This window comes from Herpailurus yagouaroundi, unplaced genomic scaffold (genome assembly GCF_014898765.1).
Source record: "Herpailurus yagouaroundi ecotype Mexico unplaced genomic scaffold, PumYag 182, whole genome shotgun sequence".
NCBI lineage: Eukaryota > Metazoa > Chordata > Mammalia > Carnivora > Felidae > Herpailurus > Herpailurus yagouaroundi.
In genome coordinates, this window is record NW_024412413.1 from 34,611,794 (window position 1) to 34,629,489 (window position 17,696).

The following is a 17,696-nucleotide window of genomic DNA, read 5'->3' on the forward strand; positions in this document are numbered from 1 at the left end:
CTTTATTTCTACTATCTCCTTGTCATGAAAAAAAATCTATTATTCTAAGGTCAGAATCTTATAGAATAATACTGTGACTAGAAGCCTCATGGGGTCTGGCACAAAACTAACCCTTGTACTGACCTTGACTCCTTTCTTGTACTATCCTGTTCTGCATTAGCAGAGAGACAGAAGATACTACCGATGAAAAAACAGACTAAATAATGAGACTGGAAAAAGTTCTCTCTGACTGTAGCTAAACCTAAATACAATATTACTATTTATGTTAAGCCTATACAACACCACTTCTTACATACAATTTCCAGGAGGAAAGAAAATCCAAGATAATAAAAGAGTGATAAAATGTTGGCCATTACATTTATATATACACTTCATTATTTGTACATATATTCCTAAATAGTCAAATTTATGAAATGTCACATGTACAATGAAAAGGAAGGAAGGAAGGAAGGAAGGAAGGAAGGAAGGAAGGAAGGAAGGGAGGGAGGGAGGGAGGGAGGGAGGGAGGAAGGAAGGAAGGAAGGAAGGAAGGAAGGAAGGGAGGGAGGGAGGAAAAACAACCTAAAACTTTGTTGCTACATAATTAGTGGATTTAAATCCTAGTTTTATGATTCTCCTACTCAGCATGTTTTGGATCATTATCATTACAAGCAGGAAGTTTAAGTTCCTCAATATAATTCTAATGAATGTATTTATCAACAAGAAAATTCTTACTTGTTTGGTACCTTTAATAAATTTCTAATACTAAATCTTTGTTCTTCTACTAAAAGGGTTTTGAAAGATTAACAGGTAATGAGTTTTCTTCTTTTTTTTCAGACTATTTCATGTTTTTAACCAGTAAGTTATATGGTAAAGTGTAGGTAACATATAGGTTATATGAAGACTTCCAGTAAAATAACCAATAAAGTCTTAGAATTAAAAATAAAATTCTCTTTTCAAAAATCAATGCAAGTAAAGAAATATTTGGTTTGACTGAATATTTTTATAATATTAAAACTTTATCTTTTCAGATAACCATGCTTTTAGAATTCTGTTCTTTTTCTTTTTTAAAAGTTTTAATCAAGAAAACTGATTATTCATTCACCTTTATGACTATTCATTAGGATGGTAGAAACCTAATAGTGGAATTCTTTTTTCAAACTTCTAGAACTTTTCCTTTTACTGACATTCTGTGTATATTTTTTCCAAGAAAATTCAAACCAGAAAGACAAAGGACATTAGTGAAAACCTAATACCATTTGACCTTGTCACATTAGCCCTGGGCATAAAAAAGATATAAATTTCAAAGACGACAAAAAGCAAAAGATTTGTACAATGAGCAGCCAATGGGTAATAGTTTCCACTTTCTGCTCCTACTTAGAGTCTCACTGGAAGTAGAAAGACTTATGAAGCCGGGAGTCTTCCAGTTAGGACTCCGCTGAGTCAAACTTAAAACAGTCATAAGTTCTAATGAAAATTTAAAACAGAAGTCAAGATGAAACATGTATTTCAAACAATATGTACTAAGTATCATTCCTTATTGTATTTCATTTGTTGGGGGGGGAAAAGCATATGGACACATAATTTCTTCCTTGTGGTGAAAATATCAAAAATTAAGAGAAAAATATTTACAATTTAAAAGACACACCAATCACAAATCCAAATATCGCATTTATGAAACTCTTCTCAGATTTGCAAAATATATTGACATACATTTTCCTTTTAGATCATCATTAGAATCCCATGAAACAGGTAAGGTAGGTATTACTACCTCTTTTATATGTAAAAAAACTCAGGCTCAGGCAGTAAGAAGAGAATTGCTCAAGGTCAACTGACAGGTAAGTTGTAGGTTCAGAATTCAAACCCAGATCGGCTGCCCTTGAGTCCATTTCTGTCAGTCACATCCCTGATGTCTTTAGGCCTTTTCCCTTTGTCCTTTCAGAAATGGTAGATGAAATGTGCAAAGAACTTTGAGAGAGTCATAAAGAATATATTCAAATATGTGACAGTATTAAAAAATTCGAAAGAACATATTTATATAATAAATTTACTTATTTTTATATAGTTAAGTTCAAAAGATTAAGTTCTTTTATTGTTAAGAGTTTTTTGATGCTAAGAACATATATTACTCAGTTCTGTGTCCCCCAGAATAGCAAACACCACCACCAAATGTTATAAGGTTAAGCAAATAAATTTATAAATAAGGATTATTTGGATTAAGTATCCCAATTATTATTATCAATTCTAAAAAACATCTAGTGATCAAGTTTATATAATTCCTAGTAATAGCAGATTGATAGGTCAAAAGTCTATCAGAAAGATTTCTTTGATAATCTAAATTGTCCAAAAAAATTAAAGGCATTATTTCTCAAAAAAGGTTATTGACTCGAATATTTTTTAAACTCATTAAATATAGGGGCGCCTGGGTGGCGCAGTCGGTTAAGCGTCCGACTTCAGCCAGGTCACGATCTCGCGGTTCGTGAGTTCGAGCCCCCGTCAGGCTCTGGGCTGATGGCTCAGAGCCTGGAGCCTGTTTCCGATTCTGTGTCTCCCTCTCTCTCTGCCCCTCCCGCGTTCATGCTCTGTCTCTTTCAGAGCATGAACAAAATAAATAAATAAATAAAATAAATAAAAAATGTTGAAAAAAATTTTTAAACTCATTAAATATTATTTTGCTCATTGATGTGGTTTAAGGTCCACTTCTATAAGATGTGTGAGGTATGTCAATTACTGAGTGATTTATTGCATATGTCTAAAGCACAGCTGAGCATTTCCATTGAAATTGTGTTTCTTACCTGGAAAATATTGTGAAGAGATCCAGTGAGTTTGTGGATGGCCCACATTACTTAAACAATGTTGTCTAATAGAGCTGGCTCTACCATAAATGTCCTCTTAAAACCAAGTCAACTTTCATAGAATAGAGCTGATTAAAATAATTTGAGGGAATTTTTGAATACAGATTCAGTTTTTGCTTTACCAAACAGTGGAACAGTTTAATAGGTATATGTTAAATCATTTGGGACATACATGCTCAAAGGATGAGCACTTCTGTGGCAGAGAATGTGAGAATATTTGATGATTCTTTTAGGAGAAAAATATATATGTATTAAAATCAGGCTGTACTTGTTCACTTGTTCCTCAAGAATTGTATACCTCAAAAAAGCAATTTCTTGTTAAAGGTGGTTTCTATCCCCTACTCCATGTGACTTTGATGAACAAATTAATCATATTAGAGTGAATAGGTCTCAATGAAATATTAAGCAGAAGGAGACATACGCATATTGTACTCCTGTTTTGGTTTTAGACAGTTTTTCCCTGCAAAGATCCAGATGTTTGGTGGTTTCAAATGGATCTTCTGTGTCAGGTACCCATCTCGATTTAATGTTAAGGTATTTTTTTAAGTGTTACTTTATATCCTTAGGGAAATCGAATTTAAATCAATCTTAACAGTTACAAAAAGACATGCAAGTTGAGAGCAGATTAAAAATCATTCTTCCAGGACTTAATAAGTACCACTTGAGAGAATGAGACATCCTTCTGAATTAAATTAACTACCTCCTGCATTTTCCAAGGACTATATTCTTTACAAATATAAACAAACCTGCTCTGGGAGATTTCTACAAGTAGGTCTTTCAGAAGAAATAAAATGAGTAGGATAAGTGGCAATTAAAATTCTACTAAAATTCAAGGGTATGGCAATACACTACTTTTTCAAATCCATTAAGGTTATATTTCTAACATATATATTAATTTATTGTGATGCACTTCCACTAAATTGCTGGGAAAAACTAACAACTTTTCTACTTGTTATGAAGATCAAGCATTTACTTTAATCATTCAATGCATTTAGTGCTTAAGCAGTTTGTTTTTACCTGTTTTGAGAGATAGTCAGGTTTTGTAGTAAAGGCAACCAATATGAAGAAAGTGCTTCCACAGTTGAAATGCTATTATCATCCAAGTGCAATTCTCTTAGTAGAACATGATTCTCCAAGGATGGAAGCTATATTTAAATTTGGGTCATTAGCTAATATTCAGCAAAATATTTTGTCATTCAACAAAATTCAAAAACATAAAACCTACTAAAACTAACAACAGACATATTCTGTTAAATTCAGAGTATAATGTTATAAGAATTTTAGGATGAATTAAATGTATAAGAATTAACTTCATAATTAGAATTTGATTTTTTACACAAGTTATCTCATCATAAATTTTAATTAGAATTTCTTGATAAATTGGCCCCATTTATATAGTTATATTTTAACTGAGTAGTTACTATTTATTTTAGTGTTCTGAAAAACTTATGTTAAATTAGATTTCTTTATAAAATATTCTATGTTGAACATTTTTTTTTAAATAGAGAGAAGTATGTAACAGTTTTAAGTAAACTGGAAATCACATATCAATAATAGGCAAAAAAATAAAGAAAAATTAATCAAACTTGCTTTTAAATGTACAGTTGATATTTCTATTAAAAGGAAAATGTTGCATTAATCACAGAAACCAATAATTCAAAGCAATTACCTCACTTAGATAATTTCCCTGTAACTTCAGTATTTGGAGTAATCCACACTTTTCAATACCTTCAACTTTAGTAAGATGATTATGTGAGCAATCCAGGTATATAATGGTAGGAGTATCACAAAGGCCTTTTGTGTTAATTAACTGATTGTGGTCCACAATTAGTTGCTGAAGATTTTTCAAAGATTCTAAACCACCTGAAAGAAAATTTTCCAAGATCACTTGCATTGTACATTCTTCCAGAATTGAAAGGAGAGCTTCCATATTTTTCTAAATAATTGCATCTTTATATTTCCCAATATTTCTAGTTACAAGTGAAGACTTAGTCCATATTCCTATGAAATGTGTGTAAGTGTAAAATGTATTATTTTTTAAACTTGTACCCAGGAGAGATATTTTTGAATGACATAGTTGTGTGCCAATTTAAAATTGAACAAAATACTAAAAAGTATACATTGACACTGAAAATTTTATTTTCAAATGACAATTGAACAAGGGAGAGATAAAAGGACTTGTTTTTTTTTAAATAGTTTTTAACTCAATTTCAGGGTCTTTAAAGTTTGAATCCTTACTTAAGTCTGAATATATAACATTGGAATGCCATTTTCCTACCATTGACATATCTATATTAGATTCCCAAATAATGTAGGTGCAACCATATTAACAACAATGAAATATTAACATACTCTTCAGGTATTTCAACATTGTCACAAGTGGTCCGCTTTTAACCCAGATAGAGCTCAAACTAATATGATACTATATGAAAAATACCAAAGGAGCCTTAGACTACAGCTCAGTGCTCCTAAGGAAAAAACTGAGAACGTTGTTCAAGTAAGTCATCAGGAATTAGGATTGGAAAGAAACACTGAGGAAGTCTGTAAAAGTTTCATGGAAGATATTAAAAATCTAGAAAATGTTATTTACATTGAATATTGAACTATATATGATCTCTCTATGCATCACACTATTATATGAAATAGGCAGTTTTAAAAACTGGAAGTATGGCTTATGGTCTAAAATAAGTACAGTTAAGCAGAATGTCTTCAGTGAGTATTACACATATGGGAGTCATTGAGGCTAAACTTTGGAGAATCAAGCTTCATTGTGATTTTCTTGTCAAACCCCAAAATATTTTTTTTAATTAAATGTTGGATTAGGCATGAGTTTTCAACCAAAAAAAATTTATTTGATAATAAACTGAAAGGTAATCTTGAAAGAAACATCATTATGTATAAAAATATATCTGGAATTTATGTAATAAATTTATCCTGGAGACATTTAAAGCATTAACTCAAGGTTTGTTCTTCTGATTATACCTTGTAATTTATAGAAAGAAAGGGCAGAAAGACTGCTTATATCAAAATGGAGAAATAAAAGGAAAAATCAAGTAACATTACCAAGATTTCACAAGAAAGCTTAGTCTGTATCATATTTTAAAAATATATCTAATATCAATATGTAATATATAAAATTCAGAATTATGATAAATATACAAATATTTCAGAGATATATTTTAAGAAAAACTATATATCAAAATTTAAGTATTTCTAATAGTTTGGGTCAAAATAATTTGATATTATGCATGATTATTTCTTATGAAAAGTAATATGTTTTTATGCTAAAGAGTAAATTTTCTTATAATGATAAATAAATTTTATAATATCTAAGAAAAGCAGGAAAATGCATCGAAGACCTATAGAAGAGAGAGAATGAAATTTAAATGTAGGCAGTAATCTTGCATTTTTAACTGCTTATCTAGGATTATATGTACTGGTATTTTCTTGTAATGTAAAATAGCAAGCATAACTTAGAAAAATTGTCATCTGTTGTTGTTCAAGGAGTGAATTGTTCTGCCCTATAAGAAATGACTAACCATTTAAATAACAGACCAATTATATATTATTAATTCTAAGGTATTAGAAATAGCATATTACATATTCTAATAATTATATATTCGTTAAAATGTAATTTAAAGTTTGCTGAAATAGAAAATACTTTGGAATTTAGTATTTCTTATGATCACTTCTAAAGAATATCAGTAAACCCACTGAAGTAGTTTAAAGGTATTCAAGGCAGAAGGAAATGCTAATAAAAATTTGTAATTGTGTAAAATAAAATTTCCTTTATCAAACATTTACACATGTTAAGCAATCTACTTCCATAAGCTTAATATTTTTAAAAGCCACGCACATTGCTCTTAAGCTTTTCAGAGCTATTCAGAAATAGAATCTTCCATTAAATCATTTAGAGTTGGGAATGCATTTGTAAAACTTTTCAAAGGTCACACAAGAAGAGAACCAAGAATGAAACATTAGTCATACACTGAGTAAAGCTAAAGGATTTGGCAGAAGCAGCCTAAAAGAAATAGGAAATAGCAGACCAAGCAGCAGAATAATTGGGAAAGAACAAGAGGAAAAAGCAAACGGAATTCTGTGATGATGACAGTGGTTACTAAAAATAAAAAATAAAATAATATACATTTTACAATTATGAAAGGCATTTTTATTCACAGTAAATTATATATGGCCAATAGTGTGAACAGGAGTATGGAGAGGCCACTGTCTTGGCAGTCATGAAGTAGCTAAAGACTTTTGTTAGAGGCAACAATAACATAATCAAGATGGAAGTCACAGTGCAGTAGAAGTGGGGGCAAGGAGTATAGACCGTTTTTTTTGATACTTGATTATGGAGAGAAGGTCATCTAAAGTGCTCAAAATGGCCCACAAAACCCTATATTTGAACTCATCCTCTACTACTATCCCATTATCTTGGTTCATTCTACCATGTTAACCTCATTGCTGTTCCTCAAACATGCTACACGCACTTCCACCTTAGGGCTGTCTGTATATGTAAAAAGCAATATGAGAGTGTGAATATGTTAGGCTAGGAAGAATTAAGTAATGCCCACCAACTAATTTCAAACATTAAGACACCATGATTTTTAGCCAGTACACAAAGAAGGTATAATGAGTCCATTCAATAATCTGTTTGAGATTCCAATCTAGTGGAATTACCATGATTTCACGCCTCCAATACCGAGGAATATTTGACAGAGCATTTGCACTTCTATGAATCCATTACATAGTAATACACACACAACTACAAAGTAAAATGTAGAGAAACTCCTTTCCATACTATTTAAAACAAAGAAATGGAGATAAGTTAAATGTCTATCAGTAAGGGAATAGTTAAATAAATTATGGGGTATCTAAAAATGAATACACCTAATCTTCAATATGAAGTAGTCTGACATAGAAGGATGTCCATGATCTATTACTATATGTAAAACCTAATTTGTATACATAGGCTTTTAGCCATTTGAGTGAGTATATTGGAATTTAAATCTATACATCTATATTGGTATTGCAAAAATATCTTAATTGATTCATAAACAATTATGAGCCATGGTTACTCTTACAAAATAAAAAAAAAAAAGAAGGCTTAAACAGAGAATGTTTTATTGCTTACATTATATAATTCTCTATTTTTAAAAAATGCTTAAATGAGAATGCACTTCTTGCATAACAGATTTAAAAACAATCTATTTGGGGGAAAAAACTCAGAGCAAGTATTGAATAGAACTGTTACTTTGTATTTAATCCTGACTACCACCACTACCAACAATGATTGTTTAACTGAAGAAAACCTTGGAAAACCTGATCTGCTATTCATTAAAAGGGCTTGCTATAGAGCCAAACAGGGGAACTCTGTACTTAGATAAGAGGACATACCTCTTCGACTTTAAGATAAAAGTTTTAAAGGAAATGCAATGAAACAGTAGACAGAGACTGGGTAAGATCTCTATAGCACTGGCCTAAATATAACTGTGAGGGAGGATGCGTATATGAATATATATATACATATGTGTATATATACGTATATATATGTATATATATGTGTTATGCATATGTGTATATATATGCATATATATAGCCTAAAACTTAGTTTAATGACAAAAAAAAGGAAATCATTTTTAAAAAATCTGTGAATTATGTGGAACTGAGGCATGCCAACAAACAAGTGCATGAGCTCAGAAGATCTTTCAGCCTCATTGAGCCTTGAGATGACAGCAGTTCTGGTTGGCAGCTTGACAGCAACCTCTTGAGAGATCCTGAGACAGAACTACCCAGTTAAGCCACTCCCAGATTCTTGATCCACAGAAAATATGAAGTAATAAGTGTGTGTGGTTTTATATTGCTCTTTTAGGGTACTTCCCTTCACAACAACATACAACTAATACAGTAAGGATTACATTCTGAAGAAAATATGAGAAAGAAGAAAATATGTTGAAAATCCTTGGGGTGGTAGAAGGACAGTTAAAGAAACTTAATGTAACAAGAATTCAAAGATATTAAAATAACAGATGGGTACACAAGTGGACCAAAATAACACCATGACAGAACTAGTAAATACTTTAGGAACAACATTCTACAGAACAGAGAACTAAAGCTTGAATTGCCCACAAAAAAAAAAAAAAAAAAAAAAAAAAAGAGAGAGATCATCACATGAAGAATAAAATATGAAGAAGCTGAAAATAAAGACATAGATTAGATTAAATAATAATAGACATGAAAGACAGATAAACTCAACCAACATATGAATCATCTATGATTGAAAAATAGAACCAAGACAAAAAGTTTTCAAATATATAAAAACCAAAATTTTCCAAAAACAATATAATAACTTAGTCTGTAGTTTGAAAGGGACATTGTGTTCCAAACAAATTTATGTGGATTTCTTGACTATGTTTCTTGGTTCAGTTATGAATCAAGGACAAGGAAATGTTATTCAGGTATCTACACAAAAATCAGTTATGAGGGTAGAAAATCAAGTTGGCCTCTCACTTGCAATAGCAACACACAATATCATGTATTGTCACACAGCACCAAGTGAAAGTGTTACTTGCATAATAAAGTATGAGTTTATTTTTCTTTAATGTTTATTTATTTATTGTGAGAGAGAAACAGCATGAGCAGAGGAGGGAATGAGAGAGAGGGAGACTCAGAATCCGAAGCAGGCTCCAGGCTCTGAGCTGTCAGCACAGAGCCCGACGCGGGGCTCAAACTCACAAAACTTGAAATCATGACCTAAGCTGAAGTTTGAAGGTTAACCAACTGAGCTACCCAGGCACCCCTAAAATATGAGTTTAAAGCACAGCTTTAATCTCATTCAAGAATGAAGGCAATTGACAGTCTCAAATGTGACAGAATTCGGGAATTATAGGACACATCTTTCTTTGAAAAATAAGATTTAAAAAGAGCTAATGAACTGGATAATCCAGACAAGCAGAGGATGAAAGGAGTAGTTGTCAAAAGAACTGGTATTGACCATCATACAGATCTAATGTTGCTAACGGATATATATGTAGAATCATAACTCCTGATGTGAGTAATAAAAATTGTGAGGTGAAAAGAATAAATATTCTAACTTATTTCATTTTCTTAAAGAGTTAATATTGCCTAAACTAGATAAATTAAAAGCACATGTTTTCATAATTTACTGAACAACAAAAAAGGTATTATAACTGACAAAACTGGAAGGGGGAGATGGAGGTATGAATGAGATAATATTATCATCTTTTTTTTAAAGGTTTTATTTATTTATTTTTAATGTTCATTTATTTTTGAGAGGGAGATACAGAGTGTAAAGAGGGGAAGGGCAGAGAGAGAGGGAGACACAGAATCTGAAGCAGGCTCCAGGTGCTGAGCTGTCAGCACAGAGCCCGACGTGGGGCTCGAACTCATGAACTATGAGATCATGACCTGAGCCGAAGTCAGACGCTTAACTGACTGAGGTACTCAGGTGCCCCAATAATTTTATCATCTTTAGCATGAGGAAGCCACTTCAAAATTTCGAAGACAAAACATTTTCATATATTTTCCTGCTCTGTTGTTTAATAATGCTTTTGTGAGTTTTTAAATATGTCCTATCTTAGGAAACTGTAGAAAAATTGACTAAAAGGGAATGTTCCCAACCAGTAATTCATATAGGGATGACTTTTTTGTTGTTCATCATAAAATTATTTTGTATACATTAATATATTTTAATGATTGCTTTACTTTACAATCATGGTACTTTTTAAAAACTCATATTGGTATTCAACTCAGTAGTGGTTAAAGTTATGTCTGCATTATCTCAAAAGCAGCACTAATATGTTGACTTTCTTTAATATTAATATAAAATATATGCCTAGAGCTCATCTCTTTAAGTATAGTATAATAATCACAGATATTAAACTTTTTCTACCATTTAATTAAACTTTACTTAATTAACTACCTAAACTTTTTAAATTTAACTTTACCCTAAGTATACTTATTCATATAGAAAAATTAAGCATGATTGGCTGAAGAGTTACCATATTCATTTCAAGTGATTTCCTATTTCAATTACTTTTTTCTTTCATATAAATGCCTCCTATATATAGAAAGACATTCTGTTTACCATTTTGTATTTGTTATTCCTCAAAGAGTTTGTGATTTCTATTTAGGTGTCAGCTATGCTTATCACAGTTTTATTTTCTTGATAAGTAGTATATGGTATTTTTTTTCTAATTTTTTGAAATAAGAAGCATAGAGTATCATATATTAACACACATATATAAATCATTTATTTTCCCCATATTTCTACTACAAATATCAAAACCTACTTTTTCAAAAATGGCTTTCCTTGTAATATAAAATTCATCAGGGACTTGTTTTACTAGTATCAGCCCTGTGCTGTGTCCACACAGAAATAGAAAAATAATAAAGGCAGAATCTCTGCTAAAATATCTTACTGGATCCCTTCAACCACATTTTTTTAAAAATTATAGCATGTAAAAACGTTAACACTTTATTGTGAAGTGAATAGAGTAAATTACAAAACAATATTGCAGTAGTGATTTTTTTAAAGGCAGAAAACAATATGGAAAGACAGAACAACTAGGCAAGAAAATAAATAAATGGCATCCAAATTGGAAAGGAAGCAACACTATCACTATATGCAGAAGACATGGCACAATATATAGAGAGGACCCTAAAGACTCCATCCACCAAACTACTAGCATAAATGAATAATGAGTAAAGTAGCAAGATACAAAATCAATGTATAGAAATCTGTGGCATTTCTATATACTAATAATGCATATATGAAAATTATCCCATTTATAATTGCACCAAAAATAAAATAAAATACCTAAGAATAAATTTAACCAAGAAGGTGAAAGACCTGTATATTGGAAACTATAAGACACTAATAAAAGGAAGTGAGGAAGTCACAAATAAATGAAAAGACATTCTGAGCTCATGGATTGAAAAAATGTATATTGTTAAAATATAACAATATCCAAAGCAATCCACACAGCCGATGCAATTCCTATCAAAATCCCAGTGACATTTTTCACAGAAATAGGACAAATAATTCTGAAAATTGTATGGAACCACAAAAGACCTTGAATAGCCAAAGCACTTTTGAGAAAAAAACAAAATTGGAGATATCACACTCCTTGACTTCAAACTATATATCAAAGCAATAGTAATCAAAACACGATGGTACTGGCATAAAAACAGACACATACATCAGGGGAACAGAACAGAGACCCCAGAAATAAACCCACACACATATGCCAATTAGTTAATGACAAAGGAGCCAAGATTATACAACAAGGTAAGGGCAGTCTCTTCAATAAATAGTTTTGGGAAATCTAGACAACCATGTGCAAAAAATGAAGCGTGCCACAGTCTTACACCATGCACAAAAATCAACTCAAAATGGATTGAAGCCTTGAATGTAAGACCTGAAACCATAAAACTATAAAACCCCTAGAAGAAAACATAGGTGTTAAATCCTTGACATAGGAGGTCTTGGCAATAAATTTTTAAATCTGACACCAAAAGAAAAAGCACCAAAACAAAATAAACAAGTGGGACTATATCAAACTACAAGCTTCTGCACAGCAAAGGAAACCATGAACAAAATGAAAAGGCAACCTACTGAATGGGATAAAATATTTGCCAATCATATATCTGATAAGGGTCTAATACCCAAAATAAAGAATTCACACAACTCAATAGCAAAAAACAAACAAACAAAAAATTCTGATTAAAAATGGGCAGATCTGAATAGATATTTTTTTCCAAAGACAACATATAGATGGCTAACAGACACATGAAAAGATGCTCCACATCATTAGTCATCAGGGAAATGCAAATCAAACACAAAGGGATCTCACCTCACATCTGTTAAAATAACTATTACCAAAAAGACAAGAAATAACACGTACTGCAAGGATGTGGAGAGAAGGGAACGGAATCCTCTCACACTGTAAACGTGTGAATGTGAACTGGTGCAGCTACTATGGAAAACGGTACGAAGTTTCCATCAAAAAGTTAAAAATAGAACTACCTTATGATCTAGCAATTCTACTTCGGGTATTTATTTAAAGAAAAAACCCCACTAAGTTGAAAAGATATATGCACCCTCATGTTCGTTACAGTATCATTACAATAGCAAAGATATGGATACAATCTAAGTGCCCACTGATGGTGAATGGATAAAATAATTGTGATATACAGATATATACAATAAAAATAAATAAGTAAATTAATTAATTAATTAATTAAAGTTGAAAAAGAATGAAATCTTGTCATTTGTGACAGCATGGATGGATCTCAAGGGCATTATGCTAAGTGGAGTAAGTTGGAAAAAGACAAATGTCATATGACCTCTCTCATATGTGGAGTCTAAAAAAATCGAACAAACCAAAACGAAACTCCCATACACAGAGAACAGATGAGTGGCTATCAGAGAGAAAGGGGAGTGCAAATTGAATAAAGGGAGTCAATTGTATAATGACGGATGGTAACTAGATGTGCTGTAGTAATCACTTGTAGTGTATATAAAAATCAAATTATGTTGTGCATCTGAAACAAATATAATGTTATATACCAATTTTTTATGAGAGAGAGTGTGTGTGCAAGTGGGGTAAAGGAGCAGAGGGAAAGAGAGAGACAATCTTAAATAGGCTCCATGCTCAATGCAGACCTCAATGCAGGGGCTCCATCCCAGGACTGTGGGATTATGATCTGACCTGAGCCGAAATCAAGAGTCAGACACTCAACCAACTGAAACACCCAGGCACCCCAATGTTATATATCAATTATATCTCAATTTTTTAAAAAAGAAAATACTTTAAACACACACACACACACACACACACACACACAAAGAAATAAAAAAACAAAGGGAAGGTTTTTAAAAAGTGGGTGAATCCAAATAGTATTGATATTATAAACTTATACTGTCTTAAGTCATTCTAAATACACACATACAATTAAAATGCATGACAACGGTAGTATATTAATTTGGGAGCAAGTAAATAAAGTGTCAATTTTCTAAGACTCTAGTACTGCTTTGAAAAAGTACCACATAAATTCAGATTTGGTAAATCAAGAAGGCATGCTGTATCTATAATAAAACAAAAGAATAGTAAAATAATGTGAACTTATAATAGAAAGGAAAAATGAAATAATTTAAAACCTCAACTAAAACAAAAAGAGGCAAGAAAAGAGGAAAACGCAACAGGAGGAACAAATAGAATCAAATAGTATGATAGTGGATTTAAGCTCAAATATATCAATAATTGCACTTAATTATTAATTAACCTTAGTTATTAAAGGCTAACTAAGCTGGAAACTAAGGCTGGAAACAAAGCTGGAATTTGTCAGGAAGCCTACAGAAAACAGTAACGAAAGCAACACATTTTCACATTACATACAACAGACATCTCAAAAATAGAACTTGCAGAAATATTGTAAGTAAAAGGGTAGAAAAAATTATGTTCTATACACACTACACCAGTGATTCTCAAAGTGTGGTCCAGAGATCTCCCTCGTACAGACGCTTTTAAAGGTTCTGTGGAGTCAAAACTATTTCATAATAATTCTAAGATGTTTTTTGCCTTTTCACTCTCATTTGCTCAAGAGCTTACAGTGGAGTTTTCCAGAGGCTACATGAGGTGTGATATTGTAGCAAATTAAATGCAGAAGGAAATACGGAAATCCAGCTGTCTTGTGTTAAGCTAGACATTAAAGCGATTTGCAAATATGTGTAACAATAACCCTCTTCTCACCATATCTTTTTGTTGAAAAATACATTTATTATTTAAAAACTGTTACTAATGGGAAAGCTTTATTATCTTAATCTCTGAATGAATTAATAAATAAAAACAACAATTTTCCTCATTTTTTTCTATACAGTAAATACTGATATAACCTGTTTGAGGTGGGTACTCAATAGTTTTTATGAGCATAAAAGATTCCAGAGTCCAGAAGAAAGGTAGTTTGGGTATATCAAACACAGAAGACTAAGGCAGAAAGCTTTATTACAGATGAAAAGGGACATTTAAAAGTGATAAAATTGGTGAATTCAAAAGAAATTTATAACAGTTACAAATTTATATACAACAAATAGCATGGCCTCAAGAATATTTAGAGCAATAAAAAAAAATGCTCTAAGAATAAAGAGCCACAATGCACAATCATCATGGGAGTCACATATATAACTTTTTCTCTATGGCGATGCTGACATGATCAGTGCATGCGGATTACAGGCACTACTGCGTAATAAAAACCGAATACGCTCTGTCGTAGGCACTCCATGAATTTCAGGTCTATCCCAAAACTAGCCACATTTATATAAGCAAGTTACTTAACTTCTCTGAGTTTTTATTCCTTTATTTGTGGAGTGAGGGTGATTTCACGTTCTTGGGAGGATTAAAAACAGTATCATAAAGTAGTTTGCACACTTTCACATATGAGGTACTTTATGGCTTCCTAACAATAATCCTCATTTAAAATGATTTAAAAAAAACTATAACTGTGGTGGCCATTAAGGCTTCAAAAAGAAATGTTTGAGCTAACCCATGAAGAAATCGGATATTAACACACACTTTTTAAAAGTTTATATACAATTGATTAATCAGTAATTTGACCCAGGCAACACATTTGGCTCAAAACGGGGAATCTAGACAGGACATAAGTCACAATAACTTGCCATTCTTCCTCCTTTATTCTTACAACTTCTTTTCTATCAATTGAAGGATAATAACTGAACAAAAGGGGCGTGCAGCAAGCCTTACCTTAGGATATCATTACTTCCTCAACATACCAAAGAAAATGATTCTTTTCCAGTCAACGTTTCTATTTCACTCCCCATCCCAAACAATACAAAACAGTAGCCACAAAACTATTCAAGAGCCTCTTACACATGATGTAAATATAACAACTATAAATATAAAGTGTCACTTAAATATTCTTGAGTCCACTGCTTCAATGTAATCTTTATTAACTCTTTAAAAGTTTCCTAGGTCCCACAAAATAGAACTGAGGTCAAATGTGTTTATCCCTCAAAAGGCCTTTGCCCATGGCAAAATTAGCATTTGGCCATACTTGCTACAAATATCTATTTCAAAGAATTTCTCCCACAGAAATGAGCCAATGGTCTAATAAAACATTCCTGCCTCTTGGGGGGAATAAACCTCTCCTGTAAGGAACAGCAAACTAAAGATGTTAAATTACACTGGAGGTTTTCACTAAATAAATGTTTGGTAAAGGTCTACCTTCTTTAGCTGCTCAGTGATTGCTATGTTTGATAGTTACATACAAATATGCTGAATGGCACTTAACATTTTTAATTTCAATGCACAACTCCTTCAGGATCATACATGTTGTGTGAGAACAGGAATGCTAAATCAGGAGTCAGAAAACTTGGATGCTAGCCTCACCTCTGCTAGGACTTACATGAAAATTATGTGGGTCTGTTTTTTCATCTGGAAACTTAAGAAGCCTAAACTGGCAGATCTGTAAAATCCCTTTCAGCTTTGTACTAGGCATTGTTGCATTTCAAAACTGAAGGGTAAGCTAGCACCATCTAGTGGAATATAAAAAAATTCACTAAATATATAATAGTAAAAACCATTTCTACAAGCAAATGTCAAGGGTTTATTTTATTTTACTTCATTATTTTTTTCAAATGTTCCAAAGACAACACTTGTTGTCCAAAGACAGCATGGGCAAGAATTAAGCCAGGCACATTTCCTCCAGGAGCCAAGACAGTAATCAAGCTTATGTAAAAATGTTGCATGATTTCAGTATCTTTCATACTTATAACACTAGTGTCATTTTTCCAGAAAGCAGTATTATCAGAAAACAAAGCATCACGGGGAAGAAACTCTCCTAGTACTTCTATCTACTTACAGTGACATCTTCTAGGAATGTGTTACCTGAAATATATAAACTAACAAATTAATTGTTCGCATTAAAGAAACACTTTTTCCAGATTAAAGTTTCCTTCAAATAGCAAAGATAGAAACGTCATGAAATGAGGAGACAAAAATTATTATTTGCTTTTATACATTAACATCATACTTATTTGCATGTTTAATTAATAATAAATGAAAGATAGCAATTTATTCCCATTTCTCTCTCTCTCTCTCTCTCTATGTAAATATCATTAGATAATCTTGGTGAGAGTCAGGACACTCATTTGTTTTCCTTATTGCTGCAGCCTCACCAATCTTCCACTACTGTGTTCCAGTGCCTGGCAATGTGCTCACACATCATAGGTCCTCAGTAAGTTTGCTCGCTGATGAATTTATTAATCAAAGAACCTTAATATCATTACTTTTTCATCATAGTTTTAATATAGTCCAAAAAATACTAATAATCTTAAACGTTAAATGCATATTTATTAGAGAGGCAGTAGAATGAGGCAATTAAAAAATCAGATACTAGGGATAGACTGCTGAGTTTTCAAATCCGACTTCTATATTTATACTAGCTGTGTGATCTTAGATAATTTACTTCACCTCTCTGTGCCTCAATTGTTACCTGAGGTGGGGGGAAAGGAACATTTAATAGTAACTAACTCATAGCACTTATGTGAAAAGCAAATGAGTTAAATGTATAGAGCACATAAATATATGGTGGTTAAAAAAGGTATCTATTACTATGTTTATCATATTAAATTATATTTTTTTACACATAAAATGTGTAAAACAATTTTGTCATACAGCATGAATTGTTTCAAATTAATTTAGTTTCAGAATGTTTCCCTTAGAAAGTCAATAAAATTCAACATAAAAGTAGAAGAAACAAAGAAAACTACATTATAAATTATAAATCACTGATTTTTCATTTGTTATTGGCTATTCACTAAAA

General features: G+C 31.8%; 1 protein-coding gene across 4 annotated transcripts in view; it reads right to left on the minus strand.

Moving 5' to 3' along the window:
* The window catches only part of LRRIQ1 (leucine rich repeats and IQ motif containing 1), a 218,929-nt gene that overhangs the window by 162,807 nt on the left and 38,426 nt on the right, over positions 1-17,696 (minus strand). For all 4 annotated transcript variants that reach the window (XM_040491296.1, XM_040491295.1, XM_040491294.1 and 1 more), the window contains exons 11-12: positions 4,504-4,697; positions 3,852-3,979 (exon numbers count right to left, since the gene is read on the minus strand). In XM_040491296.1, coding sequence (XP_040347230.1) covers positions 3,852-3,979; positions 4,504-4,697 — 322 coding nt within the window. The remainder of the gene's footprint in view (positions 1-3,851; positions 3,980-4,503; positions 4,698-17,696) is intronic.